Here is a 14,544-nt window from a genome sequence, read left to right on the forward strand (position 1 = left end):
CGGCTTTCGTGAGGAAGGGTACCGGGTTCGGCAGGCCCGTCGATGAGGCACTCATCGTTCCCCTTGCTTCCGTTCGCCGCTGTACAGGATTCGAGCCACTCGATCCCTGGGTGCCGTCTGGGCTCCCTGCGCCTGGGTCGTCGCCTTGGTCCGTGGCGCCGCCGCTCGCGTGTCGACCTGTGACCCCCGCCACGATGTGTGTGTCCTCACCACGTGGCTCTTCCTGGGGCGGACCCCCCCGCTGCGAGACTGCTACGGTTCGGATTCTGGTTCTGGAGGGGCTGGTCCGCCGTGTAGCGCTCTACCTCCACTCTCCGCGACACTGCCGCGCTCCTGCAGATCAGGGGTGGTGACCGTGGGCGTCGATGACTCGCCGGCACGAGGCACTCACCCTCAGAGGCAGCGCAGGGCCGTTTCACCTCCTCGTCGCCATTGTAATGTTGCCCCTTTATCCCCAGACAGTGCCCACCACAGATGACTCTGACACTGTTGGATGTTGAGGGGTTTATTTCTCTGTAAGATCTCTACTGCAGGAGCGCCGGTGCGGAGCTCCGTCCTCTATTTGAATCGGCGCGCTTATGCCGATCCTAAGATGGCCGCCGCCGGAAGTCCGGTGACGTCACGCCTAGCGTGCCGTCAACTAGACCGCAACACCACAGGTGGAGCCAGGGAAAGAGGGTGTGGCCTCTTAAAAAAAATCTGAGCACCTGCACTTAATATTTTACAAATTAAGCACTAACCTTAATGCACACAGCTTGTGCACCCCTCAGAATATTGGCGGGCCCAGGTAGCCCATGCTAGAGGCCGGCCCTGTTTGTATGATACGTTTTCAAAAGTAATATAGATTGCTATATCTCCGTTCTGTGGCTCTGTAGAGAACGTGTTTATTTAAGACTGAGTTCTGTAATAATGTATATGAATTCTACATTTGCTTTGGACAGTTTTCATACATTCTTTGAAGTCACGTGGTCTGCTGCCATTCACGTCACAGGTTGCACTGCTAAATTCCTTGTAAACCGTGAGAGCATCACACAATTTCAAACTCACGGCGAAGAATTTTGAAAAATTGATATATGATGTGTACAGCAGCAGAGCAGTTCACGCGCAGACTGTTTTACTTTACAAGATACCGGAATATACGCGTCGCTCACTCAGGTCCATGATTGAGACACTGTATTCATACTTCCCTCGCACACAGCGAGAAGCTGCACTTCAGGCCCCCAGACAGGCATGTGTCTCGAGCCTGGCGTGTTCAGAACCTTCCGTACAAAACCGAAAGGTCCCGCACACAGGGAGGTGGAGACAGGCACGCCCTGACAGAGGGAGAGAAATCGAAACTAAGTCTCTACTCTCTTCGCTTCCGGGGTCATGGCCGCAGCAGCATCTCAGTTCGGGAATCTCAAGGAAGAGACAAGCTGTTCGATCTGTTTGGAATATTTTAATGATCCGGTGATCATTGATTGTGGGCACAACTTCTGCCGCTCCTGCATCACTCGCTGCTGGGAGGGAAAAGATGACAACTTCCCGTGTCCGCAGTGCAGAGAAGCATCTCTGGTGAGAAATCTCCGGCCCAACAGGCAACTTGGAAGCATTGTGGAAATTGCAAAACAGCTCCATCGCTCCCCGGCGAAGCCCAGTGAGGACATCCTATGCGAGAAGCACGGGGAGAGGCTGATGCTGTTCTGTGAAGAAGATCAGACGATGATATGCTGGGTCTGCCGAGAGTCCAAGGATCACAAAACTCACTCGGCAAGTCCCATAGATGAGGCTGCAGAGGAGTACAAGGTATGTGTGCGGGTGATCTGGGATCCCAGTGTCTTTCCTCCAAACGAATAAAGGAGGCTCCAGAACAACACTGGGTGTTCATGGATTATAAGGCACCCATTTGTTCCATAGAGTCATACCTGTCAACCTCTTACCTTGAAAATGCTGATGAGGTCAGGCATTTTAGAGGGTCATCCCAATACGGTTAAAGGGGAATTAGCACCTTTTTGCAGGTTTGAAAGTGGATGGCACCATTCGTCTATGGAGCCGTTTGCTCAAGTTCGTTTTTTTTAACCTGGTTGTCCTCTAAATGTCATTTTATACTGCCTTCCTGGGCCTGGCTCTCTGTAGTCCCTTCCTTGGGGTTTGGGAGAAGGCTGTCACAGAGCGGGAGACAGGTTCCCAGGCAGGCACTAGCAAACCCAGAAAAGAGACTACAGGGGCGTCACGGTCAAGCATTTACAGGTTGAACACAGAGCAAGACGTTAGAATGAAAAGTGAAGAATGAAAACAGGACGAAGACGTTAGAGGAGGAAAAGGGAAAGAAGGCAGTGGAGGTAAAGCAAAGGAAGACAGCAGGATGGGAGATAGAAAGCGGAGGCAAAAGGAAAGAGGTCAGGGGTAAGAGAAAGAAGGTGGCAGCTTGGGAAGTGAGGGAGAAGACTTAATGGAGAAGGAAAAACAAGAAATGTGATAGGAAGGGTGTGAAAATAAGGCAGGGAAATATGAAGGAGAGAACATGATGGCAGGGAGATAAATATGACTAAGAATTTAGGAAATAGGGAACGCACAGATAAGAAATACAATAGAATAATAGATAAGATAAGAAGGGCAGAGAACAGAGAAAGAAAATAGATAGGGGTGAGAGAAAACAAGGAAAATAGTAGGGAAATAAAAGAATATGGAAAGCGAGAGTTCGAGAGGAGATATGGAGAAGAAACAGCAAGGGAGTGGGGAGATTGGACTGTGGAGAGAGAAACAGAGGGCAAATATGGAGAAGGCAGAAAGCGAAAAGAAAGGTGGCAGAGGAGAGAATAGGGAAAATGGTAAGGACAGAGAAACTGCAAAGAAGGAGAACGGCTAGAGAGGATAGGATACACGATAGGCAGTACAGAAAAGATGTAAAGAAACGGCGAGAAGACAGAAGAGCAGGGGCATACAGAGCAAGAGAAAAGCATGTGCTGACAATTGAGAGAAAAACAAAATAAAATAAGAACAATGAGTGGAAAAAGAAGCCTTGGGAGAGGAAAGGAGACAAGATAAAAAGAACAGAAATAATGGAAAGCGACAGGGCAAGTCAAAAAGGGAGGCAGATATTGAGGAGAGAGGGAGAGGAGATATTTGAGTATAGAAAGAGAAAGGAGAGCAGAAATGGAGTTGTCACAAAAAAAAGAAAAGACAAGCTATGGAGGTGAGCTACAAAGGAGGATGTAGAAAAATGGAGGTGAGAATAAGGGAGAATTAAAGAAGAGAGAAAAGGCGGATGGAGAGACAGAAGTAACAAGCAGAAGAAAACGAGGAAGGACAAAGTAGATAAGAACGAGAGAGAAAGTAAAAGGGGATACAACGGTTGCAGATATAAGTTAATCAGAGTGAAAAGAGAAAGGGAGAGAGAAAAGTGAAGTCCAGATATTAATGTAAAAGAGGAAGGAGACAGAAAGGAGTGGCAGTTTAAAGGGATATTCAGAGAAATGTAGATAGAAGAGAGAGAAGACGGGGCGATGTGTGGGAGAAAGGAAACTGGGAAAGCTAAGAGGGGAGGGTAAAACATAAGATCAAATGAGTGAGAGAGTGGAACAGAGAGCAGAAGTGGGTAGGGGTGTGAGAAAGTGATAGGGAGGAAGGTGATGAGGAAGAGACTAACAAACAGCAGTGTGATTATCTTCAGTACAGCAGGAGCAGTAATGTGTGTCCATAGGTGCGAGGGGCCCACTACCCAAAACAAAAGGCTATTTTTTAATACTATCCAATGAGCAAGGGGGGTCATTTTTCTTGCTTGCGTTAGGGCTATTGACACTCTTTCTAGGCCACTGAGAGGACTCCATAGTGAATGCTGTCCACGAGTAAAAAAGTATGCCTATTATAGGCAGCCCTGTGACAAAGGTCGCTCAATGACTATCTGTCACACCCCTGGGATCTGAGAGCACACATGGTGAGCGCAATAAGAGAGATTGTAGAAGATCACAGATTATGTATGTAGGTATTCTCGAATTAAAATGTCATAGAGTTGTGTATAAAAGGCTGCCTGAGAGTACAAGGTATATCTGTTAGTATTCTGACATCTCAAATTAGACTCAAAGAGTTCAACACATACTAAGGCTGAATAATATAGCCTTATAGCCTGCTGTAGCAGGCTATACTGGCCATTAAAGGCCCTCTCCAGCGTTAAAGGGCCGAGACAAAGGCGAGGGCCTTTAACAAGGGAGCAGACCTTTAATGCCGATATAGCCGTGCTACGGAGGGCTATAAGGCTCTTAAAACATTCCGCTACTAGAGGGCAGAATGTTCTAACAAATAAAACAAAGGCCTCACAAAGCACGAGGGGATTGAAATCCCCTCGGGCTCCATGAGGCCTTTATTGACAGCAACAACTGTGAATGACAACGTTGAAATGTTGGAGCTCCGGGCTTCTACCAGCCATTAGAAGCCCAGAGCACTCCATTGTTTTCAGTGGAGCATCCAACATCCCAATGTTTTAATATAGACTTAGAGTCCGCCGGAGCGGGCTCTACCGGCTATTAAAGGCCCGCTCCAGCATTAGAGGCTGAAGGCGAGGGGTTTTAACAAGGGAGCGGGACTTTAATGCCAGTATAGCCCAGCTACGGAGGGCTATAAGGCTCTTAAAACATTCCGCTACTAGAGAACAGAATGTTCTAACAAAAAAAAAAAGTCTCACGGAGTCTGAGGGGATTGAAATCTCCTCAGGCTCCACGAGGCCTTTGTTAAGAGCAACAGCTGTGAACAACAACATTGGTATGTTGGAGCTCCGGGCTTCTACCAGCTATTTGAAGCCCGGAGAACTCCATTGTTTTCAATTGAGCTCCCAACATTCCAATGTTCTAATACAAGTTATGTCTGTGAGTGTTCTGCATCTTGAGATACATTCTGGACTCTTCAGCAGAAGATGTACACGAATCGCATAATGCCTGTGAGAGTTCTCAGTTCTGAAGTCACTGTCTATGGGCTAAGACTACAATGCATGTTTTTTTGAGTGTCTAGTTTTGAAATAATATTAGGAGCTGTGCTTGTCTGTGAGAGTTAAGAAATCTGCTTCACATCATAAGAATGGGATTGTATATATGAAAACAGCTTATACCTAATGCTTACCCACGTACACCTCCCTAGTATGTAATGAAGCTTGCACTGCTACTGCCAGGGTAGAACAATATCTGAAGTACCTGTGCTAATTGCGTGAGGTGCCTTCTCTATCTCATACTTTCCACCAACAGCCCAAATTTGGAGTTGATGTTTGTACTATTGCACCAGTTTTTTTGCCACAGTCCTTTTTTTAAAACTTATTTTTATTGGCATTTTAACATATGATAGACCATATACAGTATCTATTTCGTTCACTACAGTTATTACATTTCCAAAGCCACAGGCAATCAAGTGTTCTTGTGAGCAGTACAATACAGATTTCAACATGAATACTTAAACACTCTATAGCTCAAGCATATCTATAGACCGGGGCCCCGTAGGCAGTGCTTTAAATGGGCCGGCTTTTATTTTGAGAGGGAGAGTACCGGCACTTCTCAAGAGAAATGCAATACTTTTAATTGGAAAGTACCGTCACTTCTTAGAAAGAAGCAGGTACTCTAGTACAGAGTACCTGCACTTCTATGTTTCCATTTCAAGGACTACCCGTAGGCACGATTCCCAGCAACTAACACACCCCGAATTGCCATTACATGTCTTCAATCCATGATGCCTGTTCCCCTGCCCACGTAGCCCTGTAGCAATCTACATTCTCGTAACGTTCAGGGTAGTTGTGTCTGGGTATATGGTGTCCATACCATCTCCAGGTCTTGCATGTGCAATAATCCATAAAACAGGGAGTTAAGAACTGGGATACCAACTACCTGTCTATGTCCAGCGCGGCACTCTCTATATGTATAACGTCATAAGTCTCAATCCGTGCCCGCCGGGGAGAGGAGGGGGGGAACGGGGGGAAGCCTGGGATCCTGAAGGTGTCCAATCATACCACAATTATTTATTGCACAGTCAGCCACTATACTGTCCTCACCCCCCTCGCAAGGAGCGGGAATGTTGTCCCATAGGTGTTTCTGTCACACAGTCAATCTCACGGGCCGGGTCAAATCCTCACAATTGGAGTTATCCCGGTCTCTCTCGTCAGGCTGTCTGAGGGGGGTTTCACTACCTCCATCCGTATCGCTTCGAGAGCTCGGGTACTCCCAGGCATGCAGTCCACTCGTCTCTTCCCGACGCAACACTCTTTCCTCCGCCCCGGCTCAAGTCGTCACCTCCCTCCGCCATACAGTCACTCGTGGTCCCGTAGGTGCTTTCCACTCAATAGCTATACGTTTCCTAGCCAGTGCTAGCGCCAGATCCATGAACCGGTGTCCCGCTTTCCTTTTTGGTGGCAGACAGACTTCTGCAGTGCAAGCAAGCGTTCGACCCAATGTAGTGTTAAGCTTGGGGAGGGCAGTGTTCGAAAATATTTGCGTGACCCTACATTCCCAGGTCACATGAAACCCACGTCTTCCTGATTGCATTTCGGGCAGTGCCTCTGCTCCCCCTCAAAAATAACAAAGATCCTGTGCGGTGGTAAATAAGTCATGTGAACATAATCAAATTGTACATATTTTAATCGTTAATTCCGCAATATTTTCTTGGGAGATTTCAGGACCCTTCCCCATTCTGCGTCCGTGAGGTCCCTCCCAAAATTACTTTCCCACTTCTCCCAATAGCGGAGCAGGAGGGTCAGTGAGGCCTCAAGCAAGGACACGTAGAACCATTTAATTTGGTGTCTCGCAGTAACCAAAGTGACCAGTGAATGCAACACTGCATGTGTCTCAGGCTCCTCCCTATTCCGGCACCATAGCTTTGCGAATGCCCTCTGCAACGCTTCATACACTAAGAACTGACCCGGGGGCAGACCACACCCCTCCACTAGTTCTGCAAAGAGAAGCAAGGTGTTCTCTTGATAAGTCTCCCTATGGTTTCGAGACCCACCGCAGCCCAGGGTGCTAACTGCACCACAGTCATGACCTGCTGCTGCTCACCGTGAGGCAGTCCCACCAGCGGCAACTCCGGTGAACATTTTGGGTTATCATGTATCCTCTTAATGCTACGTCTCCAGCATTGCAGTGCTGTGGACTGCAGTATGGTATTGTAGGAAACTTTTGTTGTGTGTATCAGAAGCTTTGCCAACAATAGACGGGGACTCTGACCGGGTTCCGCCAAGAAAGTCCCGTCCACGTTCACTCCTTCTAGTCATTGGGACAACCATTGCATCTGGGCAGCAAGCTGATAGAGCTCGAAGTCAGGAACACTCAAGCCTCCTGTGTCTATGGAGCGTCTCAATACTTTAAGCGACACTCTGCACCTACTGTCCCCCCAAACTAGGTCCCTCACCAGGGAATCCAGGTTGCGGAACCATGCCGCAGGCATTAACACTGGCATATTAGCAAAGTAATATAATACACGGGGAGCATGACCATTTTCGCCAAGGATATCCTAGCCATGATGGGGAGGCGTAGTGTACCCCAGAACTGAATGCTCTACCCAGGTTTCCCTCTCTCAAGTCCTCCAGAGAGTGGAAGATCTGGACACTCAAATATTTGAAGGTGTACAACGCCCAATTAAGGTCCACGGGTGGCTCGAGGGGACGCGCCATTGGTCCAGCCACTGGGAAGGGGTATGGCGTACGCTTAATAACTCGCAAGCCTGACAACTCCCCAAACGTCTCAAGATATTGTAAAGCCGTTTCCGTCTCTTGAACAGCGTCGCAAAGATACACTAATAGATTGTCCGCATAAAGAGAGATGATATATGTCCGTCCCCCTGATAACAAACCCATGCCTTCACCCCCTGTCTAAATAGTACAGCCAAAGGTTCTATCGCCAAGGTGAAAAGGAGTGGCGACAAGGGGCAACACTGACGGGTACCTCGCGTTATGCGCTATTGCGGGGAGATGGTTTTGCTAGTCCTTACCCTGGCTGTGGGGCAGGTATAAAGCAGTCGTACCCAAGCCACCCAGCCGTCCCCCATGCCCAGGCCCTTCATAACTGCGAACAGGTAGTCCCACCCCACAGTATCAAAAGCCTTTTCTAGGTCAATTGATAAGATAGCAGCCCGCCGGAGGGTGTGTGCTTCCAGGTGGTAGAGCACCGAGTATAGGTGGCTGAGGTTATATGAGGTATTACGGGAGGGAATAAACACGTTCTGGTCCGGATGGATCAGGGCCTGCATATGCGGGAGCAACAGAAATGCCAGTACTTTACTGAGGATCTTAAAGTCAGTTTTGAGCATGGAGGGGGGTCTATAATCTTTCACCTCAGCAACTGAGCAGGTGAGTCTCTTGCAGGAGGGCTACCTGCACGCCTCGCCTCTTAATATAATTGTGGATACCATAACGTTTAGACATGGACCCCATCCCCTTAATATTCCACGTGAGGAATTTCAATGACTGCTGTTGTGCTGCCATTGCTGGCTAAGTAAGCCATCCCCCCCCCCACAACCTCCTGCCCCCCCCATCCCCCATGGCCAATAAGACAGAGCAAAAACCAAAGGAAATGATGGACGGAGTGTTGAACATTACAAGCACTCACCCCCAGTCAACTGATCTGGGTTTAATCCATCACCGTTCTTTAGCCCACTCTGCCACCCCAGTTCAGACATGGCCATATGCAAATCAGTCTGACCCTGTGCCTCATGGGAACAGTCCAGCCTGAACTGCCAAGCCATGTATTCCCTGGACCGGAAACAAGCTTCCCAGGACCGGTTTCTGGCATTTCAGCCGTCTTCAGCCAGGCTTGCTTGAATCCAGTGGCAAAGTGAGCAAGGGACTCACGTCTGAGCATACCCTGCCAACTTATGGCGAACAAAGCAAAAACCAAAGGAAATGATGGACGGAGTGTTGAACATTACAAGCACTCACCCCCAGTCAACTGATCTGGGTTTAATCCATCACCGTTCTTTAGCCCACTCTGCCACCCCAGTTCAGACATGGCCATATGCAAATCAGTCTGACCCTGTGCCTCATGGGAACAGTCCAGCCTGAACTGCCAAGCCATGTATTCCCTGGACCGGAAACAAGCTTCCCAGGACCGGTTTCTGGCATTTCAGCCGTCTTCAGCCAGGCTTGCTTGAATCTAGTGGCAAAGTGAGCAAGGGACTCGCGTATGCTCAGACGTGAGTCCCGTGCTCTCCATGCCACTGGAATCAGGCTATCCTGGCTGACGAGGGCTGAAAGCCCGAAACCGGTCCTAGGATGCTTGTTTCCAGTCCAGGGAGGACCTGGCTTGGCAGTTCGGGCTGGACTGTTCCCATGGGGCACAGGGTCAAGACTGATTTGCATATGGCTGGGTTCAAACTGGAATGGCATGGTGAGCAAAAAAACGATGGATTTCGGCCCAGATCTCTGTACTGGGGTGAATGTATGACATTGTTCTGCATTCTGTCCATCAATTGTTGTTTTTGCATTTGTCACCCCGAGTGGGAAGGGTATGCTCAGACGTGAGTCCCGTGCTCTCCATGCCACTGGAATCAAGCTATCCTGGCTGACGAGGGCTGAAAGCCCGAAACCGGTCCTAGGATGCTTGTTTCCAGTCCAGGGAGGACCTGGCTTGGCAGTTCGGGCTGGACTGTTCCCATGGGGCACAGGGTCAAGACTGATTTGCATATGGCTGGGTTCAAACTGGAATGGCATGGTGAGCAAAAAAACGATGGATTTAGGCCCAGATCTCTGTACTGGGGTGAATGTATGACATTGTTCTGCATTCTGTCCATCAATTGTTGTTTTTGCAATAAGACAGAGCAGCACCCGCATCATAGGCAAGACAGGACTGATGCAAGTGGAAAACCAAAAAAAATGGAAACAAAAACAAGAGAAGAAGAAAAAATCCCAACATGGATCAACTCCCTAATTCCCAGAGCAGTATGGCAACGGCCACCCACCCAAACCCTTCAAAGTTAATAGTCAATCGAGGTCCAAACCAACTATGGTGAGGTCCTTCAGGGGGTCGTGACCTAGATCAGTGTCTCAAGTTTGTAAACAGAATATCAGGGGACCATGCCAGGCACCGACCGTCCCGTTAATCAAACCTGAACCATTGTATTGTGATGTTACAATGCTGCCCGCCGCCTCCAGGGGCCCAGAATACACAGCCGAGTCCACTCCACATCGCGTCTGCTGTCTTCGGGGTGATCTTTGGTAGAATTAAACTGCTCGCATTGGAGGAATCCGATTCCGAGCCCTCCGTGCCCCTCAGGAAGCGCGAGCCTGATAAAGATCAGGGTGTATATAATATCCTCACTTCCACGGATAGAGTAATTTCACAGTTACACGCACATACACTCATCACACACTAGGGCCCATTTCACTAACATACGCTCAAATACTCTACCAGCACTGAACCTGTGGGAAGGAAACTCCTAAACACCCTGCATCTATATCGAGGTCGATAAGACCTGGTTATTGTAACTGCCCTGAAACATAATCTAAACAATCTATACCATAATAATCAAAACATAGTACTCAATAATTGACAAGAAATAATAACCAACACCGTATTCAAAAGTATGGTACTTTATCTAAAATTAGTCAAAGAAAGTAAATCAGAATAAATCATCATTCTCATAGTTACCTATTCTAGCTAAATGTCAGAACGGGTCAGGACAGGTCTCTCAGTAAAGTCTCTCGAATTGCCGTCCTTACAGCATCGATCCTCACCAACGCAGGTTTGGGAAGAAAATGGCAAAGTGGCAAAGACCCTCTCTATGCTAACAATTTTTATAGTGTTCTGAACAAAGGAAAGAAACAAAAGTGTTCTCTACGTCCGCTGAGTCTCCGAGCAAAGCGAGAAGGAAAGGATGTAGCTTCGTTACATTTGGAAAAATCTCCGCTCAGAAAAATCACAAAAATAAAAAGACAGAACAGGAACTAAACATTTTGAATGTATCTTCTTAACTTCCACACATTTCCTCCGATGAGCTCAGAGCTCAGAGTCTTTCTTTAAAGCTCCTTTGTTTTCCAAGGCTGCCAAGGCTGTCGTCCCAAAGCATCTGGAGACATGCCCAGAACTGCTACTGTCCTCACGGAAAGTTTTAACCAGTCAAGGACTGTGGACAGATGACTCGCATCCATATTCAGCAAGGCCTTTTCCATTACAAACTTTCACTCGAAACCAGGCTCTAAATGTCGGCCATCTTTAGTTAGGCCTCAATAGGCCACAATAGACCATCTTAATTGAAAGAGGCAAAAACAACGTTACCACAGCATAGTGATTAAACAGTGTTAACCCCACTAATACCCTTATGTGTAAGTAATTATCTAGCCTTTGCAACATAGAAAAGCATTAATTCGAATGCGTTTCGTGCTTTAAAAATAAACAGCACTCAGCAACATTTAAATATGTAAACATGCACGTTATTATTAATCAGCACACATATGCGTTCCCACGTGTAATTCTCTCTTGTTAAAACACACAGGTTGATCAGTATAAAACACTTACACAAAACAAATAACTAATAATTAATAATTAGTAATTAATATGACAAATAGACAAACCAGAGCTTCAAAACCCAATGAATTTTCAAACAGAAAACTCTGCTCTAGCAATCCCCCCTTTGGTGATTTTATCACCAAATAACCCAAAAAAAAAATTAGTGAAAATTTAGTCCCATTTTGGGAGAAATCGGAAATGTCTTTTTCTCCTTACACAACACTACACACCAGTCACTCTTTCATCATCCCTCTTTGTTTCTAAGTAGACACTCTCCCTCAATTCTTCTAATTCAATTTCTTGTGGTTCTCTTTTCAGCCTTTTATTTCTCTTTTCATTATTTCTTTTAATTAATTTCTTTTTCCCTCCCCTGTTTTTACAACACAAACACACCAATCTAAGTATCAATAAAGCAACAATTATACAAGTTAAAGGAAACAATATCTTACCTATAATAGTACTACCTATTTTTGCAATAAAACTCTTAACAGCTATCACCTTATTAGCTAATTTAGTCCAGATACTTTCAGCTTCAAGTGGTACTAATTCTTCATGCAAATCAGTAATATTTTTGATATAGACCTTCAGGTCTTTGCTTTCGTCAGGAATGTAAGTGCAACAATGTTGAACTTTCAGCATTCCACAGACTCCACCCTCCTTGGCCAATAGAATATCAAGGGCAAGTCGATTTTGCATAGACATGGCACGTACGGCAATCAATTCCGTATTCACCAAAAGAAACCCTCCAGCGGTATTTGTCGATAAGTGATCCACCACTGTTGACAGTTTCCGAATTCCATAAGCATTCAAAGAAATTCCCAGTGCTGGAATTAAAGCTCCAAATATATCACCTACAATTTCAGACCAAGTTTCTCTCTTGAAACGCATTAGTAAATTAATATGTTCTACATCTTCTATTCTATCTATATGAAAGATCTTTGGAAAGACCAGGCCCACATAACACGTGCCATACCAATGGTCAGGCAACTTGTAATAAGCCTTGTTCCCACAAACATAGTATACTCCTGGGAAAATTGTATCTTCTCCACCTCTGAAACCCCATCCTGTTGCAATGAAGTATGTATCATGACACTCACTAGTCCCAACAAAGTATGTATCATATTGGGATTTCCTTCTTGTAATGCACAGCTTACCCTTCTGTGGTGCATCTAGAGCTAAAGTTGGACTAGCCCCATTTCTCAATTCTTTTCCCATCTCAATGTCCCAAATTGTCTCACTCGCTTTATATTTCCCTGCTTTCTCATGCATGCTCAATCTTCTTTCCTCCACCATATTTAGGAAAGCTTTCTCCTCTTCTTTCAGACTGCAAGTTAAATTGTTCTTAAAAATGTAATCTAATGTTAATCCTTCTTTCTCAATAAAAATTTCACCAAACATGTTAGCTTCTTTAGCTGGATTCAGCTCTTTGTTCATTGGCAAGTGCCCAAAAATACTATCTCTGTTAGACATCTTATAATCTATTTTCCCTAACAAATAAAAAACACTACTTAAAACACTACAAGAAATTCCATACGTAGCTGGTAAATGGTGATAAGTAACACCCACTGAAACGGATGCAGGTAATTGCATACAAACGTAGCAATCCCTAACTTCCATTGTTTTCACATATTCGTATAACAACTTTGAAAAAACATTACTAGAAAAATCATTAATTGACCTATCTTTATGTACGTAAGTATTACTAATTCTAGTCGGAACTACTTTCTGTGAACTCTTTTCTGCATTTGTCACATTCTCTGTATGCATCTCAATTGTACCTATTGTAACTAATAAAACTAAAACACCCCATAGTAGCATTAATATTCCAGTACAGCAGCAGCACATCTTACACCATCTTCTTAAGAAGGCACATCTATTTTGGTTATTCTCTATGTTAGCCATTTTACTACTTTGACCGTGTCTTTTGACTTAGCCTCTACTACTCCACTACTTGAGACTTTTTAAATTCTGGATTACTTCAGACAATCAATTTCAGTTTTCTTCTTCTCTTCACTTTTCCAAGTTATTTCTTCTGTTCACTCAATTTGGATATTCATCACTCTTTACTTCATTCTCTTCAACATCAAATTGTATTAGATCTCCAACGATATCCTCAGTATCCGACTTTTCATCAATATCAGTCAAGATTACTTTCAGGATTTCACCAGTATCTTCCTCAACCACTTCTCGTACGGTCTCCTCTGGATTTCCTTGACTTTCTGCCTCTTCACCTTCAGACAGTGCCACGTACGTCCATTCCGGCGACCTATACTTCTGGTTAGGTTTTCTTATTCTCTTGATTTCTTCTGGTTCTTTTGACACTTTTCTCTTTTCACCTCTTGCTGGATTTTGACTCGTCACCTCATTCACTTGTTCAGCTTTCGAGTCATTTGCTCTTATCACTCTGTATCTCAGCCTCTTTATTCTGTTGTTAGGCCAAAGATCTCCTCTTACAACCTTTTTCGGTCTTGTTTCTGTATTATTTCTTTCTCCAATCCAAGTTCTCTTTCTCAGAACTCGACCCTCTGATTTCTCATTTTCACTTTCATCCGATTCTGTTTCAAATGCCTCTGGTTCTTCAGCAGTTTTCTTTTGCTCCACAGTCCTTTTCACCACTGTTTGAGACTTCCCTACTTCTGTCCCTCCTCGGGTCTCCGACACGCAATCTTCTTGCTGTCTACTTGTCCCTTCACCTAGCTTGTCAAGAATATTCCCTACACCTCCTCGGGGGTCTTCCGCAATCTGTCCCTCTCTATCTTCTTCTGACCCTGCTTCTTCAAGTGTAATCTCAAGTGGTTCTTCAATCTCCTCCTCTTCTGATTCAGGAGTAGTCTCTGTGGAATTACTCTTTTCTTTTCTTTTTCTTTCACTGCTTTTCAGAACTTCAGGCTCTTTTACAGAATCTGATCTCTTCTCTGAGACTCTCAGTGGTTCACTTGAAGCCTTTTCTGCTTCTTTTCTCACTGGTTCTGTATCTTCATCATCACTGGAATCTGACTCTTCAAAATACTCCTTACCAGTCCCATCCTTTGGGTTTGGAACTCTCAGAGTATGACTCGCATGTACCCAGTTTTTCACTCCAGCACACTTTACT

At 45.5% G+C, this 14,544-nt stretch overlaps 1 protein-coding gene across 2 annotated transcripts in view; it reads left to right on the plus strand.

Moving 5' to 3' along the window:
- Positions 1 to 1,315: 1,315 nt before the first annotated feature.
- LOC146833538 (E3 ubiquitin-protein ligase TRIM39-like) overlaps positions 1,316 to 14,544 on the plus strand; it is a 79,133-nt gene continuing 65,904 nt past the window's right edge. Inside the window, exon 1 of one of the 2 annotated variants that reach the window (XM_085601400.1) lies at positions 1,316 to 1,785. In XM_085601400.1, the coding sequence (XP_085457526.1) occupies positions 1,369 to 1,785 (417 nt within the window). In that variant the 5' untranslated portion in view covers positions 1,316 to 1,368. The remainder of the gene's footprint in view (positions 1,786 to 14,544) is intronic. The other variant, XM_085601399.1, reaches the window with a different exon arrangement.

The sequence above is a fragment of the Triturus cristatus genome, chromosome 4_2 (genome assembly GCF_964204655.1).
Source record: "Triturus cristatus chromosome 4_2, aTriCri1.1, whole genome shotgun sequence".
Lineage (NCBI taxonomy): Eukaryota > Metazoa > Chordata > Amphibia > Caudata > Salamandridae > Triturus > Triturus cristatus.